The sequence below is a fragment of the Oryzias latipes genome, chromosome 9, assembly GCF_053564925.1.
Source record: "Oryzias latipes strain Hd-rR chromosome 9, Olatipes_Hd-rR_3.1".
In the NCBI taxonomy this organism is placed as follows: domain Eukaryota; kingdom Metazoa; phylum Chordata; class Actinopteri; order Beloniformes; family Adrianichthyidae; genus Oryzias; species Oryzias latipes.
Window position 1 is genome coordinate 33262010 of NC_136245.1, and position 18170 is coordinate 33280179.

The 18170-nt window shown below is 41.9% G+C and overlaps 3 protein-coding genes across 7 annotated transcripts in view; 2 read left to right on the forward strand and 1 right to left on the reverse strand.

Moving 5' to 3' along the window:
* Positions 1-421: 421 nt before the first annotated feature.
* ppil3 (peptidylprolyl isomerase (cyclophilin)-like 3) lies at positions 422-2865 on the forward strand. Of its 2 annotated transcripts, none has more exons than XM_004072057.4 (6): positions 422-555; positions 774-848; positions 933-1026; positions 1549-1616; positions 1701-1819; positions 2568-2865. In XM_004072057.4, the coding sequence occupies exons 1-6, from the start codon at positions 553-555 to the stop codon at positions 2692-2694; spliced, it is 486 nt and encodes a 161-aa protein (XP_004072105.1). In that variant the 5' UTR covers positions 422-552; the 3' UTR covers positions 2695-2865. The 2 variants fall into 2 exon arrangements, with proteins under 2 accessions (XP_004072105.1, XP_004072106.1); XM_004072058.5 differs by lacking the exon at positions 422-555 and adding an exon at positions 561-667.
* Positions 2866-2958: 93 nt separating this feature from the next.
* On the forward strand, positions 2959-7850 carry zgc:101858 (3-oxoacyl-[acyl-carrier-protein] reductase FabG). The gene is made up of 8 exons (XM_004072056.5): positions 2959-3114; positions 3232-3405; positions 4342-4520; positions 7090-7183; positions 7251-7320; positions 7386-7422; positions 7506-7569; positions 7643-7850. Exons 1-8 carry the CDS (start codon positions 3091-3093, stop codon positions 7799-7801), a joined length of 801 nt encoding a protein of 266 aa, XP_004072104.1. The 5' UTR covers positions 2959-3090; the 3' UTR covers positions 7802-7850.
* A 1904-nt stretch (positions 7851-9754) lies between these two features.
* Positions 9755-18170, reverse strand: part of col27a1b (collagen, type XXVII, alpha 1b) — a 75223-nt gene continuing 66807 nt past the window's right edge. For 2 of the 4 annotated variants that reach the window (XM_078953306.1, XM_078953304.1), the window contains exon 61: positions 9755-10835. In XM_078953306.1, the coding sequence (XP_078809432.1) occupies positions 10692-10835 (144 nt within the window). In that variant the 3' untranslated portion in view covers positions 9755-10691. The remainder of the gene's footprint in view (positions 10836-18170) is intronic. The other 2 variants (XM_078953305.1, XM_078953303.1) reach the window with 1 other exon arrangement.

The following is an 18170-nucleotide window of genomic DNA, read 5'->3' on the forward strand; positions in this document are numbered from 1 at the left end:
GATTATCTGAAGGCAGGAGTGACAAATTATGTAATTTTTTTTATTACACTCCAATAGTCACTCGAGAGACTTGAAATGACCAAAAAAAATTATATTAACTGTCTGTGTTTAACTGTCTCTCTTAACAAGAGGTTATATTTTCAAGCTATTTTATGTTAAAAACATACATTGTGCAAGTTGACATAGTTAATTTTACTATTTTGACATGAAAAAGATAACTGATAAGAATCCATTGATTAATAATGACAATTATAAGAACAAAACTTGTTTTTCCTCTATCCCGAGCTTAGAATTTTTTTTAATTTCTAAGTCACAGGTAATAATCTTGTATGGATGCTGTTCATCCTTTTTTAAATTTATCGTCCATCAGTGCAATCCTTTTTCATTATACATTCTTTTAAAGTTACGTTTGTTACTGTAATATATAGAGATTTAAATATTTTTTTTAAGACGGTAAAACTGTGGTTGTTATGCGGAACCTTTGGTTTCCACTGAGTCGGTCTTGTCGGACACATTTCTGAGATGCACCGGTACTCTTTTTGAGCATTTGAGATGGTAGGAATCAATTCTGGATTTACGAAATGTTTCATCTCTGTGCTCATTTTTAGAAAAAGTTCAGCTACTCGGTTATTTATCACTAATGTTGTATTTTAGTTGTTTAATTCCGGTAACTGTTGTAGCTTTACGTTTTTGTCGCTAACGGGGAAATCCGAAGCCTTCAAGTCAACGTTTAAAATCCTTCATCTCTTTATTATTTTTGTTCGTTTTTGCAGGCGGTAACGTTTCACACAGACCTGGGAGACCTGAAAATAGAGTTATTCTGTGAGCGCACTCCCAAAGCATGCGAAGTGAGTTTATAAGAGTCGTCTCTATGTTTTGTTTAGACCGCAACAAAACTTTATTTATAACTCCTATCTTGACAATGTTTTCAGAACTTTCTGGCGCTGTGCGCTAGTGGTTTCTACAATGGCTGCGTCTTCCATCGGAACATTAAAGGCTTCATGGTTCAGACTGGAGACCCAACTGGTTTGGATTATTTATTCATTCTGATTTTATTTTGATAACCACCGGAAATGTCAGAATTAGTTCCACAATTGTTTCAAAATAATAGTACTCATCTGGAATCAAAGAGGCATCGAATAAATTACCTTATAAATATTAAAAAAACGCAGGTATTGAGTAATTTGAAATGAGTTTTATTCATTGTCTAAAGCTTTTCCGTTTAGTTTTTTTAAAGCCCCGTCTCACAACTCGTGTTTTCAAACTGCAGAACACACAAAAAAAGCATCAAATCAAGCAAAAAATAAAATAAAAGGAATCACAATCGTTATAGTATTTCTAGTATTTATTTAAGGATATCTGGAAACAATTGTGTTTTCACTGGTGTTTTTACTGGTGAATTAGAGGCCTGGAGTTGCTAAATAAAAGTGTAGAAGTAAAGCTAGTTTTAAAGTATATTTTTACACAGTTATCTGGGTTATTATAACTTGATAGTGCCCACCTCTGATCACTACACTGATGCCTCTTTGAATATTTACATTACTAAAGGTACTGGCAAAGGCGGGACGAGCATTTGGGGTCGCAAATTTGAAGACGAATTCAGTGAACACCTAAAAGTAAGTATCAGTCAGTCTGCTTACAAACTATGTGCTGCTGTGAATCAACTGCTCGTCTGTTTGCTTTGTGCTCTTTGACTTTAGCATAACGTCAGAGGGGTGGTCTCCATGGCAAACAGTGGCCCCAACACCAACGGCTCACAGTTCTTCTTCACATATGCCAAACAGCCCCACCTGGACATGAAGTACACCATCTTTGGAAAGTACGGGACTTGCACCACAGTGATCAGATTATTGCAGGGTTGCAATAATCATTCTTGACACGTCTAGTCGCTTTCGATAAAAATCCATCCGTTACTTTCCTAAAGCAGCTGCGCCAACCACTAACTTGAAAACCTCCAAGCCAGCAAAGTTACCTAAAAACAAACGTGTTTGGAAAGTTTCTTCTGGAAGAAAAGTCAGTGGGGAAACAGAACTTCAAAATAAAAGAGCTTTACTTGACAGACAAAAATCCAGATTTCCTGTGACACTTGTTCCCACAGACCATAATAACGCAGAATATTCAGCAACTCTCTGTCCGATGAGATCAGGATGTTGCTAATAAAGTTCCTCAAACAGTGAATTCATGTTTATTCTTATTTTTTAGAAAATACCAGTTTAATGACGTGTTTTTTTATTTATCCGTCACATCTTAAAAGTTGGACAAGGCTGAATTCTTTTTAGCTTCCTCTTTGACAGTTATGGGTTAATGGATTTCATGTTTGCACTTCCGACAGGAAATCTAGTTTTAGATCTAATTTTACAGAGGATGAAGATAAGCTATACCCTCAAATTAAGGTAAGCTGTAAAGTGAAAAAGAAGAAGTGGACGCCCACTTTAACCTCGTACAGTCCAGTCCGGGAAAATATAGTCTGACATCTAACCAGTCCGTGCTGCTTTCAGTACTTAGATTTTCACCTCAGCCCTTGTGTTTTGTCGTGTTGTTTAACTTCTGGTTTGCTCTGCCTCTAGGATCATTGACGGCTTGGAAACATTGGATGAACTAGAGAAGCTGCCTGTGAACGAGAAGACATTCCGGCCGATAACCGACACCCGGATCAAAGATGTGACCATTCACGCCAACCCTTTTGCTGGATAACTGTTGTGCGTTACTTTGTGCTTCAGTGAAAATCTGTGAAGATTAAAAAACGCAGGAAAAAATAATAATGTCTTTACTGAAGGCAAATAAACCATTGTGTTTGTTTAGCAAATGCTCTAGACTTCTGACCGTTTTTTTTTGTACCAAATAAAGTTTTATACCACTTTTGTATCTTTTGGTAAATTTGTTTTCTGTGACAAAAATATAAAATTAAGTTGTGTTTTTTTTCTATGTATTTATTTATTGGTGTTAAGGTTTTTTTCTATAGCCTATTTTTATTTAGTTGGAGGTAGAATTCTAATAAGTAACGCTAAACTACAAGCAAGTGTTTGTCGCGTGGGATGACGTCATCAACAGGGGACGCAGCCTGTTTTTGCTGAATCGATTTTCGCCGAAATGGCAACGAGCGACGCTTTTCAAGTAAGTCGCCTCTCGATCGCCTCTCGCGTGAACATTTTAGGATTACGTGTCTTCCAGTCAGGACACTACCTCTCTAGTTTGTGCATAAACGTCATGTTTGTAGTTTGTTCTGTTTAGGTTTCCTCCCTGAAGGGTAAAGTGGCCCTGATCACGGGGGCCAGCTCGGGGATAGGGGCCGGCACCAGCGTCCTGTTCGCTCAGCTGGGAGCCCTGTTGGCGCTTAACGGCCGTGACGTGGAAAACCTCACCAAAGTAGCCCAGAAATGCACGCTGCAGTGCGGCGGCGCAGAGGTGGGGACACGCCCCCTTTACTGCTATAAAATAATGAACACTATTTTATGATGAACTCCTCCATGACTCTTTGGTTATGTCAAGGCTTTCGGTTCTTGTTTTCTGTTATTTTATCTTTCATTTCAAGAAAACCCAAGTAGAAAAAAACCTTCAAAATCAAATGTACACTTAATCCTTTATTTATCCACCAATCGAACCAGAAAACGATATTCACTTTTACCATATAGGTTTTCTTTTTTTATTTTTTAGTTGTTTTGATGCTGAAAAAAAAATAACCAATAAAGCATCGTATGTGTAACGTGTGTCCTATGGAGGTAAATCCTAAAGACAGAACGACAGTGGTGCCAGTAAACAGCCCTGCTGAACCCCGTTAATAATCCAGAGAGGCTTCAACCTGATCACCTTACAGACTGATGGTTCCATCAAGAAGCAGATAACGAGATCCTGAAGACATCTTTTTTCAACAGTTTGAATTCATCTCATCAAATATCATGGATAATGGGTCAATTATCATATCAATGGTGAGCATTGAACATCACCCAGTGAGGGCCCTTAGGCAAGGCCCTTAACGCTACTGCCTCCCGAGCGCAGTTAGGCTGCAGCTCACCGCTCCCCCAGGGGATGGGTCAAATGCGGAGAAGAATTTCCCCATTGTGGGATCAATAAAGTATCAATTATGTAATTAATTAATTATTATTATTAATATAATTAGGAGTCATCTTGGGATTTTTATCCAAAATATCATTTGAGATGTTTGTGTTTTGCTTCAAACTGTGGATTGTAAGGAGGTCCTGCCTGCGCCAGCCTCATAAAAAAAACAAAAAACAAATCAGAAATGTGGAGTGAAGTGTGCTTTGGTGCTTCCTGTCGTTTGAGTTGGACTGAAATGATGTGCATTTTGTTTAAAATCGTAATGACGGCTCCCTTTCTGCGCAGCCGCTGCTGGTTCCCGGAGACCTGACCGACGAGGAGACGGTGAGGAAGACCGTGGAGCAAACTCTGGCTCACTTTGGCCGGCTGGACGTGCTGGTGAACAGCGCCGGCATCCTGGCCATGGGCAGCATCGAGACGTCAGACCTGGCTCAGTATGACAAGGTCATGGACGTCAACGTCAGGTAGGATTCAGAAGACGGAGGATGGACACGGCGCCGTGCCCAGCACAGTCCAGGATGTCGGGGAATGATGGCTCTCGCAGGAAAAGGAGTCCGTCCACTTTTTTTTAGAAGACCACGGTGCCAAAACTGAATCTTAAAGTCCCACTCTGATCATTCTTTTGATCTTTTTTCAGTAGGATGACGCTTTTTTAGACAAAGTCTCTGCAGAGCGGCTGGAGTTCATTAGAAATTCACCTATTAGTTGTGGTCCTGTTGGTGCTAAGCGACCCTAACCCCACTTCCCATCATCCATCTGTTTACGTGTCCTCGTGCTGGCGTACAGCCCCTCACACCCCCAACCTCACATTAGCGATGGATCTATCCAGGCGTGTCGTTCAGATCCAGATTCCAGCTCAGACCAGGAAAACAAAGACGTTCATGGATCAATTGGACTGCAGGTGGGTGCATCAGAAAGGGGCGGAGCTTGAGACCCGCCCGGCATAGAAGTGGACTTCTAAAAACCCACCCCTGTTAAGGCCCGTTCACACCGGGACGAATTAACGACGTTTAACGCCTCGTGACTAAACAAAGGGCCCCAATGAGAGTGTGCACACCGACGCGAAAAAACGCCACGCGACAAAGCGTCAGAAAAAAAAACGCCTCGGGTTCGTTTTTTTTTTTCGACGCGTCGCGTCGAAATCTACTCGACCAATGAGAATGGCGCTTTTGCTCACGTGTCTGGAGCTTCTGAAGTTACAGTAAAACACAACTTGGGGGCGCTCAAACACAAAACTGCCTTGCTGAGCACACATACCAGCGAAGAAGATAGACGCCAAGTAGCGTCTACACAGCCGCGAAGCAATAATGACGGACATTCTAAAACATCCCCGAACCAAGCACCAGTTGGAGCTACTGGTGCTTGAAATATTCATGTTTTCTTTGTTTGATTCTGACAAGCGTGTAAATACTTGCTCTCTTCTTCTGAGTGAAAAGCGACTTTAAGAAGCGTAAAGTTGCGCAGCGCCACCTTGTGTACAGGAGTATTTCTGTTTTACATTAAGCGCCATCTAATGTCAGGGAATGAAATTGCATGTTCACTCCACTCATCGTCAGCGAAAATCGCCTGGGTGTGAACACAAAAAACGTGGCGAAAAACGCTGGCGAATAACGCCTGGCGAATATTCGTCCCGGTGTGTACGGGCCTTTATCCTTTGAGATTTTACAGTATTTGTGGGATTTGGGGCATTGGGTGGTTTCCTCCAGCTGAACTCGTTCCCAAAGATCTGCCACTACACCCCCTGCGACACTACACCTCACTTCACCTTGTGGCGATGCAAACTGTTGAAACTGTAATCTGTCCGCTAAGGTGGGCGTTGGCGCGGCCCGCTGCTCTGCAGAGATGGGAACACGTGGAACAGGCTCTAATTAAATCAGGGCTGCTCATCACACAGGAGCTACGGGCAGAAATGCGCCTGCAGCCGAGCTGAAAGCTGTCAGCCTCTGTGAGCGCGCTCAGTTCAGCATCACTGTCTCTTGCCAGCGCAGCTTTCAGGAAAGCTCACCGTGTCAGCACACTGTTGCTGAGCTTTTCCTCTTGGCTCTTGGTTTGTAGAAATCCTAACAAACTTCTTTAGCCTCCGCTTAGATTTGCTGTCTTCTGTTCGGCAGAACATGATGATAAAGGTTCATGGTTTCGGTTGGTTTTATTCTGAGAAGCAGACCGGAGGCAGAGCTGGAGCTAGGAGAGAGGAAGATGATGGAAGTTCGGGACTGAATCCATCAGAGGAGCCGATGTTCTGGAGACATATGCAGATGGAGGTGGTCTGGACACACTGAGAGGAGGGACAGCCGGGATGTGGGCGAGAAGATGCTGAGGGAGGAGGTTCATGGAGGGAGAGGAGGGTGGTTGGTGTGAGGAGGATGCAGGGAAAAAGGAGCAACCAGAAGGCAAAGAAGGGGGTGAAAGAGTGACAAAACCCGCATGCAGCATGTTTCTTTGATGTATGGTTTGTGAAGACATGGAGATGTCTGCATAAAAAAATCACCAAATCGTTTAAACGATTCAAGAAAATTACGATATTTTTCCTCATCTATCATATTTGGCAGACCTTAAAGGTACTTTTCCATCGTTTTGGTCCTCAGTTTTCAGTAAGATGATAAACTAAATAAATGAAAGAAATAAATGAATGATAATCAACTTTGGAATACAAATATTGATGCATTTTCATCATCAGAATATAAAAAAACGTCTAAAGTATTGGAGATGTGAAGCTTTGATGCATTCGGAACTGGACTTTAATGGAAATAACTTGTTCTGATGCACAAACACAGGATTTTGGAGCAGATGATCTTTTTTACGAGTTGTTTTTTTACGCAAACCCGTTTAGGCTTTTACCCCTTCCATGTACACCTCACTAAAATTCCTACTGACGAGCTGAAGAGTTTTGAACGTGGAAGCCAGAACTCGCGATTTCACTACTTTTCATCTGAAGTGGTCGCCTGACCAGCAGTGGCGATGTGAACGTAGCTTTAGAACAAAAAAACGACTTTAGCAGTTACGTCATATCAAGTCTCAGGTCTGTGTTCTCAGATCTGTTTACCACCTGACTCAGCTGTGCGTGCCGCATCTGGTACAGACCAAAGGCTCCATCGTCAACGTGTCCAGTGTGAACGGACAGCGGTCTGTGAGTATCCTCCATCGCCATCAGCTGCTCCGTTCTCTGCAGAGTCTGACTGTCGTCGTCTGCTCAGTTTCCTGGTGTGCTGGCCTACTGCATGTCTAAATCCGCCATCGATCAGTTCACGCGCTGCATAGCGTTGGGTGAGTTGAGTGTTTTCCTGTTTGAGGCACCAAGAACGCTGTGAAACCCTCTTTTCTATCTTTAGAGCTGGCGCCCAAGCAGGTGAGGGTGAACTCTGTCTGGTACGTATAGAAGTCTCTGGAATCAGCTGGACGTAAACGCAGGCGCTTGCTGATGCCTCGGACGGCGTGCTCGTGTTTTTCAGCCCTGGTGTGATCGTCACGGAGGTCCACAAGCGGGCGGGACTGGACGACGAGCAGTACGCCAAGGTAAAAATGACCCGGAGGAGAACTTCCTGCTCAATCATCAACCCAGAATCTGGAATCGACCTCTCTCCTGCAGTTTCTGGCTCGCTGTAAGGAGACCCACGCCCTCGGTCGGCCCGGCGAGGTGGAGGAGGTGGCGCAGAGCATCGCTTTCCTCGCATCGGATGCCGCCAGCTTCATCACTGGGGTCAACCTGCCGATTGATGGCGGTCGCCACGCCATGTGTCCAAGATGAAACTAAACGTGTGAAAGTTTCTGATAAAATACTCGTAAACCTTTCAGTACGTCCGTGTTTTTGTGTCTTTGGAGAGAAACGGCTGAAGGCTGCTGAAGCTGAACTGAGGGCCGAGGATGATGTTAGGGGTCAAACCTCAGGCCTCCAGGGTCATTGTCCTACACGCTAACCTGCCAGTAGCTGCGGTTTACGTGTGCCAAATATCTTTGATCAGATCAAAGATGGGGTTTGAATTGAACTGTATACGTGGACCCAGAAAAACTTCATCCGATTATAACAAACGTTTGCATACGCCACACTTTTGGTCGGAATAAATCATCTGGACATGTGCAGAACCGTCTAAAATACCGGAAACGGGCGTGGAAGGAGAAACGGCGAGTTCCGCTGTAAACAAAGCTGATGATCTTCTAAACGTGCTTTTATTATTATGAATATTATTATTTGGTGCCTGTTCGCTCATAAGTGTTTTAATCCGTGCGACCAGTGCTTTATTCTTGGCTGCACGGTGAGGATCAGGTTAATACGTGCCAAAAACTTTTCGTTGTGGATGAACTTCAAATCTGTGCGTTCAACGCCGCAATGTGCATCTTTGCTGCACGTAAATAAATTACAAAGCACCCTCCCCTGCCCGCAAACGGAGCTACGCGTCCGGCTGCTCTGCTCAGAGACGTGCTTCGCATGGGGGGAGCAGGCGACTGGTCCTGGTTGACACCGTCTACGCATGACCTAAACCAGAGCAGCAGTGACCCACAATCAGAATGAACAATGAACTGTTTACATGCACCACGATCGAACAATCAGCAACCCCCCCCCCCCCCCCCCATCTCCACCGGAAGTGATCAGGTTTTCACTCCAATTACTTTTGTCCATGTAAACGCAGCTGTTGAAGTTCCTGATAGGCTAAACACACCTGTGTATTTAACCCTTGTGCTATCTTAGATGACCCCCACCCTTCCATTGAGGTGTTCTCCCCACCATGACAAAGGTGGATAAAGATGGAAAGATTTCATGTAATCCATGGACACCAGTGAAGATCACAAATCATTGAAGAAAAAAGGTTCAGGGCACAATCTAGTGGGTCTAGATGACCCAACTCCCAATGGTAAAGTAGGATAGCACAAGGGGTTAAACAAAAAAAAAGCTACACACGTTTTAGCCATTTGCAGAAGCTGAATTAGTTTGGTAAAGAATTGGTTTGATGGATGTTTGCATCTATAGGTGTGAAGGGGCTAAGGTCGAAAGTACGCTTCGAAAACTTTAAAATGGGGAGAAAAAACATTTATTAATATTAAAATAAAATTAAATACACACGTGTAAATGTATATATATATATGTGCATATATATATATATATATATATATATATATATATATATATATAAAAATGTAAATTTGAAAAAAGATGTTTTAAACTTTTTAATATTTCTAAGAAAAAAGGAAATATTAAAATTGTTTTAAAAAAGTAAATTTGGAATATGAATATATTTTACAAGTTAAAGAAATGTGAAAAATTTGAAGAAAAAAAGTTAGAGATATTTAACTGTTACCAAATGACCAATATTTATTTGTAACAGCTACCGGTTTGTTAGTTTAGTTTTTTTTCTCCACCTTCAGTCCAGTTTAATTTCAGTTCTGACTTTTTTTATAGGGGTGTTGTGCCCACTTGAACTTGGGGGTGTGGCCTGTTGGCTACTAGGACATGATTGACATCTGTTTGACCAAACAAGTCAAGTTTCAAATTTACTTTTTTTTTTTTTCAATATTTTCTTCAAGTTTACAAGTTTTTGTTTTCTTGTTTCTCATTCAGTGTAAGCTGGTCTTTATTTGACCTCATAAAACACACCTGATCCAGGTAATCAGCAGTAGATGAGGCCATTTTTTTTTAACCAACAGGATGCCGACCCCCCCCATTTAGGTTCATTTCATCTGATTGTTTGAAGAAAGTATGAATCAATTTGACAAAAGGTTTGAAATGTTTATTGATCCATTTGAGAAGCTTTGAGGCATCATTTCATGTAGAATTCACTAATCAATCTTTTATACCACGGCAGTGGAGCAACATCACAACTTTGGAAGACAAAAACAGCAACTTTGTCTCGTTTGAGAATGAAAAAAAAAACGGCATTCAGGGAACCTTTATAACCCTTCCACAGGTACAAGGCTGCACTCATGTTAAGAAATGAAATAGTTGGTTTCCTATGTGAACTGGTTCGATATCCTTCCCTTTTGAAGCACAGGCGGGAAGAAGGTCGACAGACGTTTGCTGCAGCATCAGAAGACCCCCCCCAGGCGGTAGCTGGTAACATTTGAGGTGAGAGGTGCAGAACGAGGTAGCGTCTTGTGGGAAACTCCCTCTGAGTGCTGAGAGCAGCACACAGCAGCCGTTTGCATGGAGACTTCTGCACAAACTCTCACCAGAGGGCAGTTCAGAGGCTCAAAGAGACACCTGGAGTCTGTCTGACGGCGACCTGAACTTCCACGAAATAATCAGCATTGCACTTCACATAAAAAAAATACAGCACATACGTATAAATAATCAAACCACGATTGCAGATATAACTATTTCTGTACAAACGGAGACTTCTTTTTTTGTCCTTGAAACTATCAGACCCTTAAAAGAAATCTACAACATGGGCTGAGAAGAAAGGAGATGTTCTGAAAGAGGAACCAACATGTCTGATCACAGAGGAGCAAGTCTCTGCAAAGGGAGCCCATTGTTGGTCTCTAAAGTCACCAGACGTCTTTTCTCTGCAAGTCTGACCAGAGCTCAGATGCCGCTCCTCGCTTCTGCAGTCCAAGCATTTTTTTTGTTAAAACAAAATCACAAACAGGGCTTTGTTTTTTGCTGAAAATCACCACCTGTCCCCCTTGTGGCCCAGCACCTCAGCGTCCTACAAGAAGCACACAGGTCCAACCTCGAGGTGAAAGCGGGCATCAGGCTCAGTCGGCAAGTTGAAGACGTCCACTATGGGGAGGAGGTTTGGGTCCTGGCTCTGGAAGATGAAACGCGCCACATGCCAGCGGCCATCTTTCCTCTGGAAGTCACAGAACATGCGTCACGTCAGAAGACGATGAAGGCAAAGGGTCAAGTGGAATCTATTTGTGTAAAGGAGCATTTCTCCTGCCTGACAAAAGTACAGCACTTGAGTAAAGTCTGAGTCTCCTTTTTCAAAGTAATCCCACGACAAAGACAGTTAACAGAAAAAAATCTCAACGTTTTATTTATTAGGTCAAAGCTGTTTGATACAACTGAGCATTAGGGTTAATATAACAAAAAAATAAATGCGAATAGTCGTACAATTATTAGGAAAAAAAAATAAAAATTTTAAAAGGATAAAATTGTAAAAAAATAATAAAGGGTTATCTTGTCCTAAAAAGTCAAAATTTTATCAGAGTTAAGTCGTACAATAAAGAGAAAACAAAGTCGTATATTAATAAAATAATAATAAATTATTTATTATATAAATTAATAAAAAATGATCGATATTCCAGAATAAAGTTTTCAATTTGTGTTTCCAAAAGTCATCATTTTAAATTAAAAAAATCATCCTTTTTCAAAAATAAAATGTTGCATTTAGCTTTTAAAAAAATTTCAGCAAAGACTATAAAACGTTTCTCGTGTAATTAATGTTGCAGAGATTTCTGGGAACTGGGATTGACATCACACTGTTCACCTTAATTAAGTAATTTTTTTTGTAAATGTACAACTTAATTTATGAAAATCCATTACCATTTTTTTTTGTAAAATTACAACTTTTTAAATAATACATTTACTAATTGCACTCCTAACTCCTCCCCCTGCAAAAGAGTGCAGACGCTTTTTCCCCTGCTCCTGCCGCTTCCTGCTTTATTTGCTTTTTAATCATTTAATTAATCATTTTTAATTATTTTACTTCATCCACAACTCCTGGAATATCAGACTGGTCCTTTTTTGTGACTTCCACCTATACAAATCAATATTTTTACGTCTGACAAGCCAGCGACATGTCCGGAAGAGGAAGAAAAACAAACTCCCACTGTGAACGCTGTCGGATCTACCTACAAGAAATAAAAGAGCTACAAACATGGATATTTACTTTGGAAACTGAAAATGGACTTCACAAGACCCTTGCAGTAACATCGGGTGGTAAGAAGCCCACTCTTACTACAAATGAAAAGAATAACAGTGACATAGACCTGAGTGATGTTGTGTCTTTTCCGAAACTTTGTGCGGAGGAACTCTGTGTTAAGCCAAAGCGTAAAGATGACAAAACATCCGAAATAAAGCTCACAAACAGATTTTTACCCCTAACACAATGTGATGTTAAAGAACAAAGTGAAATTGGACCACAGAATAGGAGTTATAATGTTGGAAACAAAGCACAGGCAGAAAGAAAATCAGTGCCAAACGTCAAGGTCAGAGATACGCTGCTGCTTGGAGATGGCGCTATCAGTGGAGTCAGCCACAGAAGAATGCAAACTTTATGTTGCCCAAGTTCTACTGTTCCAGTGATTACAGGACTCTTATCTAAAGTCTTGTACCAAGGAGTCAAACGAATAATCATCCATGTAGGTGCTGTCGATATCAAAAAAGAACAATCTGAACGTTTGAAAAAAGACTTCATCAAGTTATTTGAAGAGATTGACAAGGTAGAGGTTGAAGCATTCATCAGTGGACCTCTTCCTAACATCGATGGGGTGTCACTCAAGTTCAGCCGTCTGTTTCAGCTGAACAATTGGCTCTCCAGAGAGTGTGCTTCCAGAGGATTCTATTACATTGAGAACTTCAATACATTCTGGAAACGAAAGGACCTATTCATGGGAAGAGGCCCACACCTGAACAGAGGTGGAGCAAGAGAGTTAGTGAAGAACCTCCTCCAAGCTCTGGGGCATAGAGGCCAAGGCCCTGAAAAGGCAGTAAGGAAGGACCGAGCCAGTGTCCCAGGAACCACAGCACAACGGCAACAACAACTACCTCCACCACCACCACCGGTCAAAGACTTGGATCCGGCAGCACCAGCACCACAACCACCTCCATCTAAGGACTCAGCTGCACCAGCATCACAACAACCACCGCCAGCTAAGGACCCAACCACAGAACCACAACAACAGCCACCAGATTTGGCCCCAGAAATACCACCGTCTGACCAGCTGTGGGCGCCCCCTGCTACATCTACTCCCAGTGAAGAATCACTTTCCTTTTCGTCCCCCCCACTTTCACCCATGGCCCTACCTAGCCATTTTGATAGCCTCATTAAGTCAGGAATTTAGATGGCTCCCCTAACACCTGTGAGCCTCACACCACACAGGAGCTCTCCTACCCCTCCAGCGCCCCCTCCTTATCCTTCACCCAAAGTCCCTCCAACACGTCCTTCATCCAAAGCCCCTCCAACACGCCCCCTCCATCGTTCACCCAAATCCCGTCCAGCTCCCGCTCCTCCTGTCCAACACCCAAACTACCCTCAACTCGACCTCCCCTGCGCGCCTCTAGACGTGCTATCCCCCAGAGCTAGGATGAAACGGGCCCCGAGTGTCCTAGGAAAGGTTATGTCAAACTGGGGCCCTGTGATGAACAGCTTCCTTCTGGTGCTATACCTGTAGTTGCACCACGTAGAATGCAAAAAAGGGCAGTTAGACTGTCCAATCAAAGAAATCTAGTTCATATCCCCAGCAAGAAGGTTTCGACCAGTCCCAATGAAACTAATCTCAAACTTGCTGCACTCAATGTCAGATCTTTATGCAACAAATCATTTTTAATCAATAATCTTATCTCTTCTTTTAATCTTGATTTTATGTTTTTAACTGAAACATGGCTTGACAAAAACACAGGAAACATAGTTCTAGTCGAATCAACTCCCCCCAACTACAAACATGAATCGGAAATACGAGAAAATAAAAAGGGTGGAGGCGTTTCTGCACTGTTTAGAGATAATATTGCAACCCGCAGACTATCATTTGGTGTGTTTTCATCATTTGAGTATGTGTCCTTTAAGATTGAGTTAAAACAAACTCCTCCCTTACTCTGCATAGTCATGTACAAACCTCCTCAGCACAGCCAAAGTTTCATTGATGATTTCACTGAAATGCTCTCAGTTGTGTGCACAGACTTTGATGGTCTAGTCATTACAGGTGATTTTAATGTTCATGTTGATAATGTCAATGACAGAAATGCAAAAGAGCTCAATGCTGTCCTTGAAACCTTTGGTCTAATTCAGCCTGTGAGCTGCCCCACCCACAGCAGAGGGCACACTCTGGACCTGCTCATCACAAGGGGGGTTATTATTTACAATGTCAGTGTGGTTGATGTCGCCCTCTCTGATCATTTCTGTGTATTCTTTGACCTGTCTGTTTCTCCCAAACCACCGCCTGGCCCTGCAGTTGTCCAAAGGAGACAAATAAATGAGAGCACTAGGGCACAGTTTGTAGAAATGATAAACCCTGAAAACGCCTCTGGTGCCAATGTTGATGAAATGCTGAATTCTGTTACTTCTAGCATCTTGAATGTTCTGGATGCCATTGCCCCTATGAAGGTTAAATTGAGAAAACATAGACAGAAAGCTCCCTGGAGGAACGATGATCTAGTCAGGGCACAGAAACAACAGTGCCGCAGAGCTGAGCGAAAGTGGCGCAAGTCAAAACTCCAGGTTCATTATGAAATGTATAAGGGGGAGTTGTACGCTTACAACCAGATCTTATGCAGAACAAGGGAAAGGTACTTCTCTGAAATCATTGGAAGTTGCAGCAACAACTCTCGTGTCCTGTTCACAACAGTAAACAGATTAACTAACCCTCCAACCCAGCTACCAATAGAACTGGTTTGCACACCTAAATGTAATGAGTTTGCTGTATTTTTTAATGACAAGGTTCAGGGCATTAAAAAAGCCATCAACTCCACAACACATATAACTATCGAACGGCCACCTACTCACTCTAAGCTGACTCACTTTGTACCTGTCACTGACCAAACTGTCCAAGAGACCATCACCCGTCTGAGCTCGTCTACATGCTGCCTTGATGTGTTACCCACTAGATTTCTAAAGTCTGTCCTGAACAGTGTGTTGCCATCAATTACTCAAATAGTTAACATGTCTCTTCAATCTGGAATATTTCCAGAAGCCTTAAAAACTGCAGTCATTAAACCTCTCCTGAAGAAAAACGGTCTTGATCCCACTGTACTGAATCATTACAGACCTATCTCTAATCTGCCATTTTTAGGAAAAGTCCTTGAAAAAGTTGTCTACCAACAGCTGACTGACTTTCTCTTATTAAACAATTCATTTGATGTTTTCCAGTCAGGTTTTAGACCCCATCATAGCACAGAAACTGCTCTTATCAAGGTAACCAACGACATCCGCCTGAACACTGATGATGGCAAAGTCTCTGTCTTAATCCTGCTAGACCTGAGTGCTGCCTTTGATACTGTTGATCATGGGATCCTTATGCACAGACTCCAAGACTGGGTTGGCATCTCTGGATCTGCCCTAAGTTGGCTCAAGTCTTATCTGGAAGACAGGAAATATTTTGTTGAAATTGGGAGTTGTGTCTCAGACTACATGGGCTTGAATTGTGGTGTGCCCCAGGGATCGATCCTGGGACCCCTTCTGTTCAACCTCTACATGCTGCCACTAGGGCAGTTAATACGCAGTAATAACATATCTTATCACAACTATGCAGATGATACTCAGATCTATGTGTCACTGACAACAGGTGAATATGGGCCGGTGGATTCACTCAGCCACTGCCTCCAACAGATCAGTGCGTGGATGCAGAACAACTTTCTCCAGCTAAACTCAAACAAGACCAAAGTTATTATTTTTGGCCCACAGAAACAAAGAGAAAGTGTCAGCAGCTACCTTCATTCTCTGTCTCTTAAACCCTCAAATCAAGTCAGAAATCTAGGGGTAATCATGGACTCTGACCTGAACTTTAACAGCCATATCAAGTCAGTAACATCAGCGGCATTTTACCATCTGAAAAACATTGCCAAAATCAAAAACATAGTGTCAAAGCCAGACCTGGAGATACTTATTCATGCATTTGTCTCCAGTAGGTTAGACTACTGTAACGGCCTGCTCACCGGCCTGTCCAAACGAGCTGTAAAACAGCTTCAGTACATCCAGAATGCTGCTGCTCGAGTCCTGACCAAAACCAGGAAGTATGATCACATTAGTCCTGTGCTCAGGTCTTTGCACTGGCTGGTTGTACCTCAAAGAATAGACTTCAAAGCAGCTCTGCTTGTGTACAAGTCTCTCCATGGCCGAGCACCAAAGTACATCTCTGACATGTTAGTGCCATATGAACCATCTCGTACCCTGAGGACCTCAGGGGCCGGCCTCCTGTTGATTCCCAGAGTCAGAACTAAACAAGGGGTAGCTGTGAAAGGTTGATCTTTCCACATAACGCCTGTTCCAAGTCTAACCATGAGTTGGTTTCTGGATTATTTTTTAACCATTTTAAGATATATTGTAATCTATTTGCAAGAAAGTATTTGTGGAAATTAGGTAGTTCTAATCCTCCACAGCTTTTTGCAGATTTTAAAGTTTTTAGACTAATTCTTGCAGGTTTGTTGTTCCATAGAAAGCTTGATATGGATGAGTCTAATGTTTTGAACCATTTTAATGGCGGTTGTGTGGGAATCATTGAGAAGAGATAATTAACTTTGGGTAAGATTTTCATTTTAACCGTGGCTACCTTGCCCATAAGGGACAGAGGCAGGTTGGTCCAGCGTGTTAGATCGTCCTGTATGCTTTTCAGTAATGGGGTGTGGTTTAGCTGCACCAGTTCTGATAGTTTGGGGGAAAAGTAGATACCCAGATATTTGATATTTCCTGTTTTAACTGGAATTGTGAGTCTTTGTTCCATATTCCTGTTGAGTGGTAATAAAACAGACTTATTCCAGTTAATGGAATAGTCTGATATGGAGGAGAATTCATTTATGATCATTGCTGTTTCATTTACAGATTGTAAATTCCTTAAAAACAGTAATATGTCATCCGCATAAAGACTAATTTTATGATGGCTGTGTTTGGTTTTTATTCCTATAATGCTCTCATTCTGTCTTATTGCTGCAGCTAAAGGCTCAATGAATATAGCAAAAAGAGAAGGAGAGAGTTATATTAACTAGTCTACGGACATTATCATCCGAGTGTCTGCCTTTGATGAATCCAGTCTGGTCGAAGTGAATTATGTGAGGAGTGATTTTTTCTATTCTCTGTGCTAGTGCTTTGCAGATAATTTTTACATCTGCATTGATTAGAGAAATAGGGCGATAGCTTGAAGGACTAGTGGGATCTTTGTCTGGTTTTAGAAGAAGAATTATGTTGGCTGAGTTCATGTTAGGTGGCATTGATTGGCTCTCATTAATAGATGTGACAGTTTTATAATCACAGCTACCATTTATTAGCCAAACAGTTAAAAAACAGGATGGTTTCAAAAGCATTAATATAAATGCCACCTTAACAGCCTGGTGGGAATTTCTCAAAATATCAAAATCATCAATTCAACCGTGCAAAATGACACCCATCTGGAACAACCCGGACATCCTTATTAACAAAAAAATGATTCACTTCCCAGCTTGGCAAGCAGGGGGCATAAAACAACTAGAGCACGTAATTATTGATAGAAGATTCATAACTCCCCAGGAACTTCAAGACAAACATGGAATAAATAACTTCTTGGAATATCAGCAACTTAAATCAAGTATTACTAAAAAGTATAAAATTAAAGACGACGATTTAAAGCTACCAGATGTAGTTACCTCTCTGATTAATTTTTCAATGAATAGAACTCTCTCCAAAATATACAAACTTTTATGTAATTTAGATAACAATATTGCCCTTCCAACAAAAAAATGGGATGCAGATTTGAGCATCAGCACAGATGAAAGCTTCTGGTCAGAACTCTGTCTAAACACCTTTAAACTGACAAAAAGTCCAAATCTGCAGCTAATCCATCTCAAAACTCTTCACAGAATTTACTACACTGGACAAAGGATGTTCAAGATGGGTCTCAGTAACTCAGACATTTGCGAGCACTGTGATAATAATCTACCCGACAGCTACATGCACGCACTGTGGTTCTGCACTCCTGTCCAGGCTCTCTGGCAGCAGGTATGTGCCGATTTATCAGTCTGGCTTAAGGTTTCAATCACTGCCTCACCGTCACTTTGTGTGCTTGGTGACATGAGTGCCATCGATATAGAAGAAGGATTAGCATCTATCATTTTCATAACTCTTTGTATTGCCAAAAAAACTATTTTAATAAATTGGAAAAACAAGAAAAATATAAACATAAGTCAACACAGAAATCTGCTGTTTGATCATATCAGCTTGGAAAAAATGTCAGCCCAAAGCTCAAGTAACTTTGAAAGAATTCAGTCTCTCTGGTCTCCT

Bases quoted from the DNA above. Each gene is read 5' to 3' on its own strand.
- ppil3 (XM_004072058.5), top strand. From the start codon at position 641: ATGTTGTATTTTAGTTGTTTAATTCCG. The intron at 1,617-1,700 runs GTAAGTATCAGT...CTTTGACTTTAG, and splicing joins AATTCAGTGAACACCTAAAA to CATAACGTCAGAGGGGTGGT. The intron at 1,820-2,567 runs GTACGGGACTTG...CTCTGCCTCTAG, and splicing joins AAGTACACCATCTTTGGAAA to GATCATTGACGGCTTGGAAA.
- zgc:101858 (XM_004072056.5), top strand. From the start codon at position 3,091: ATGGCAACGAGCGACGCTTTTCAA. The intron at 4,521-7,089 runs GTAGGATTCAGA...CTGTGTTCTCAG, and splicing joins GTCATGGACGTCAACGTCAG to ATCTGTTTACCACCTGACTC. The intron at 7,423-7,505 runs GTACGTATAGAA...CGTGTTTTTCAG, and splicing joins GTGAGGGTGAACTCTGTCTG to CCCTGGTGTGATCGTCACGG.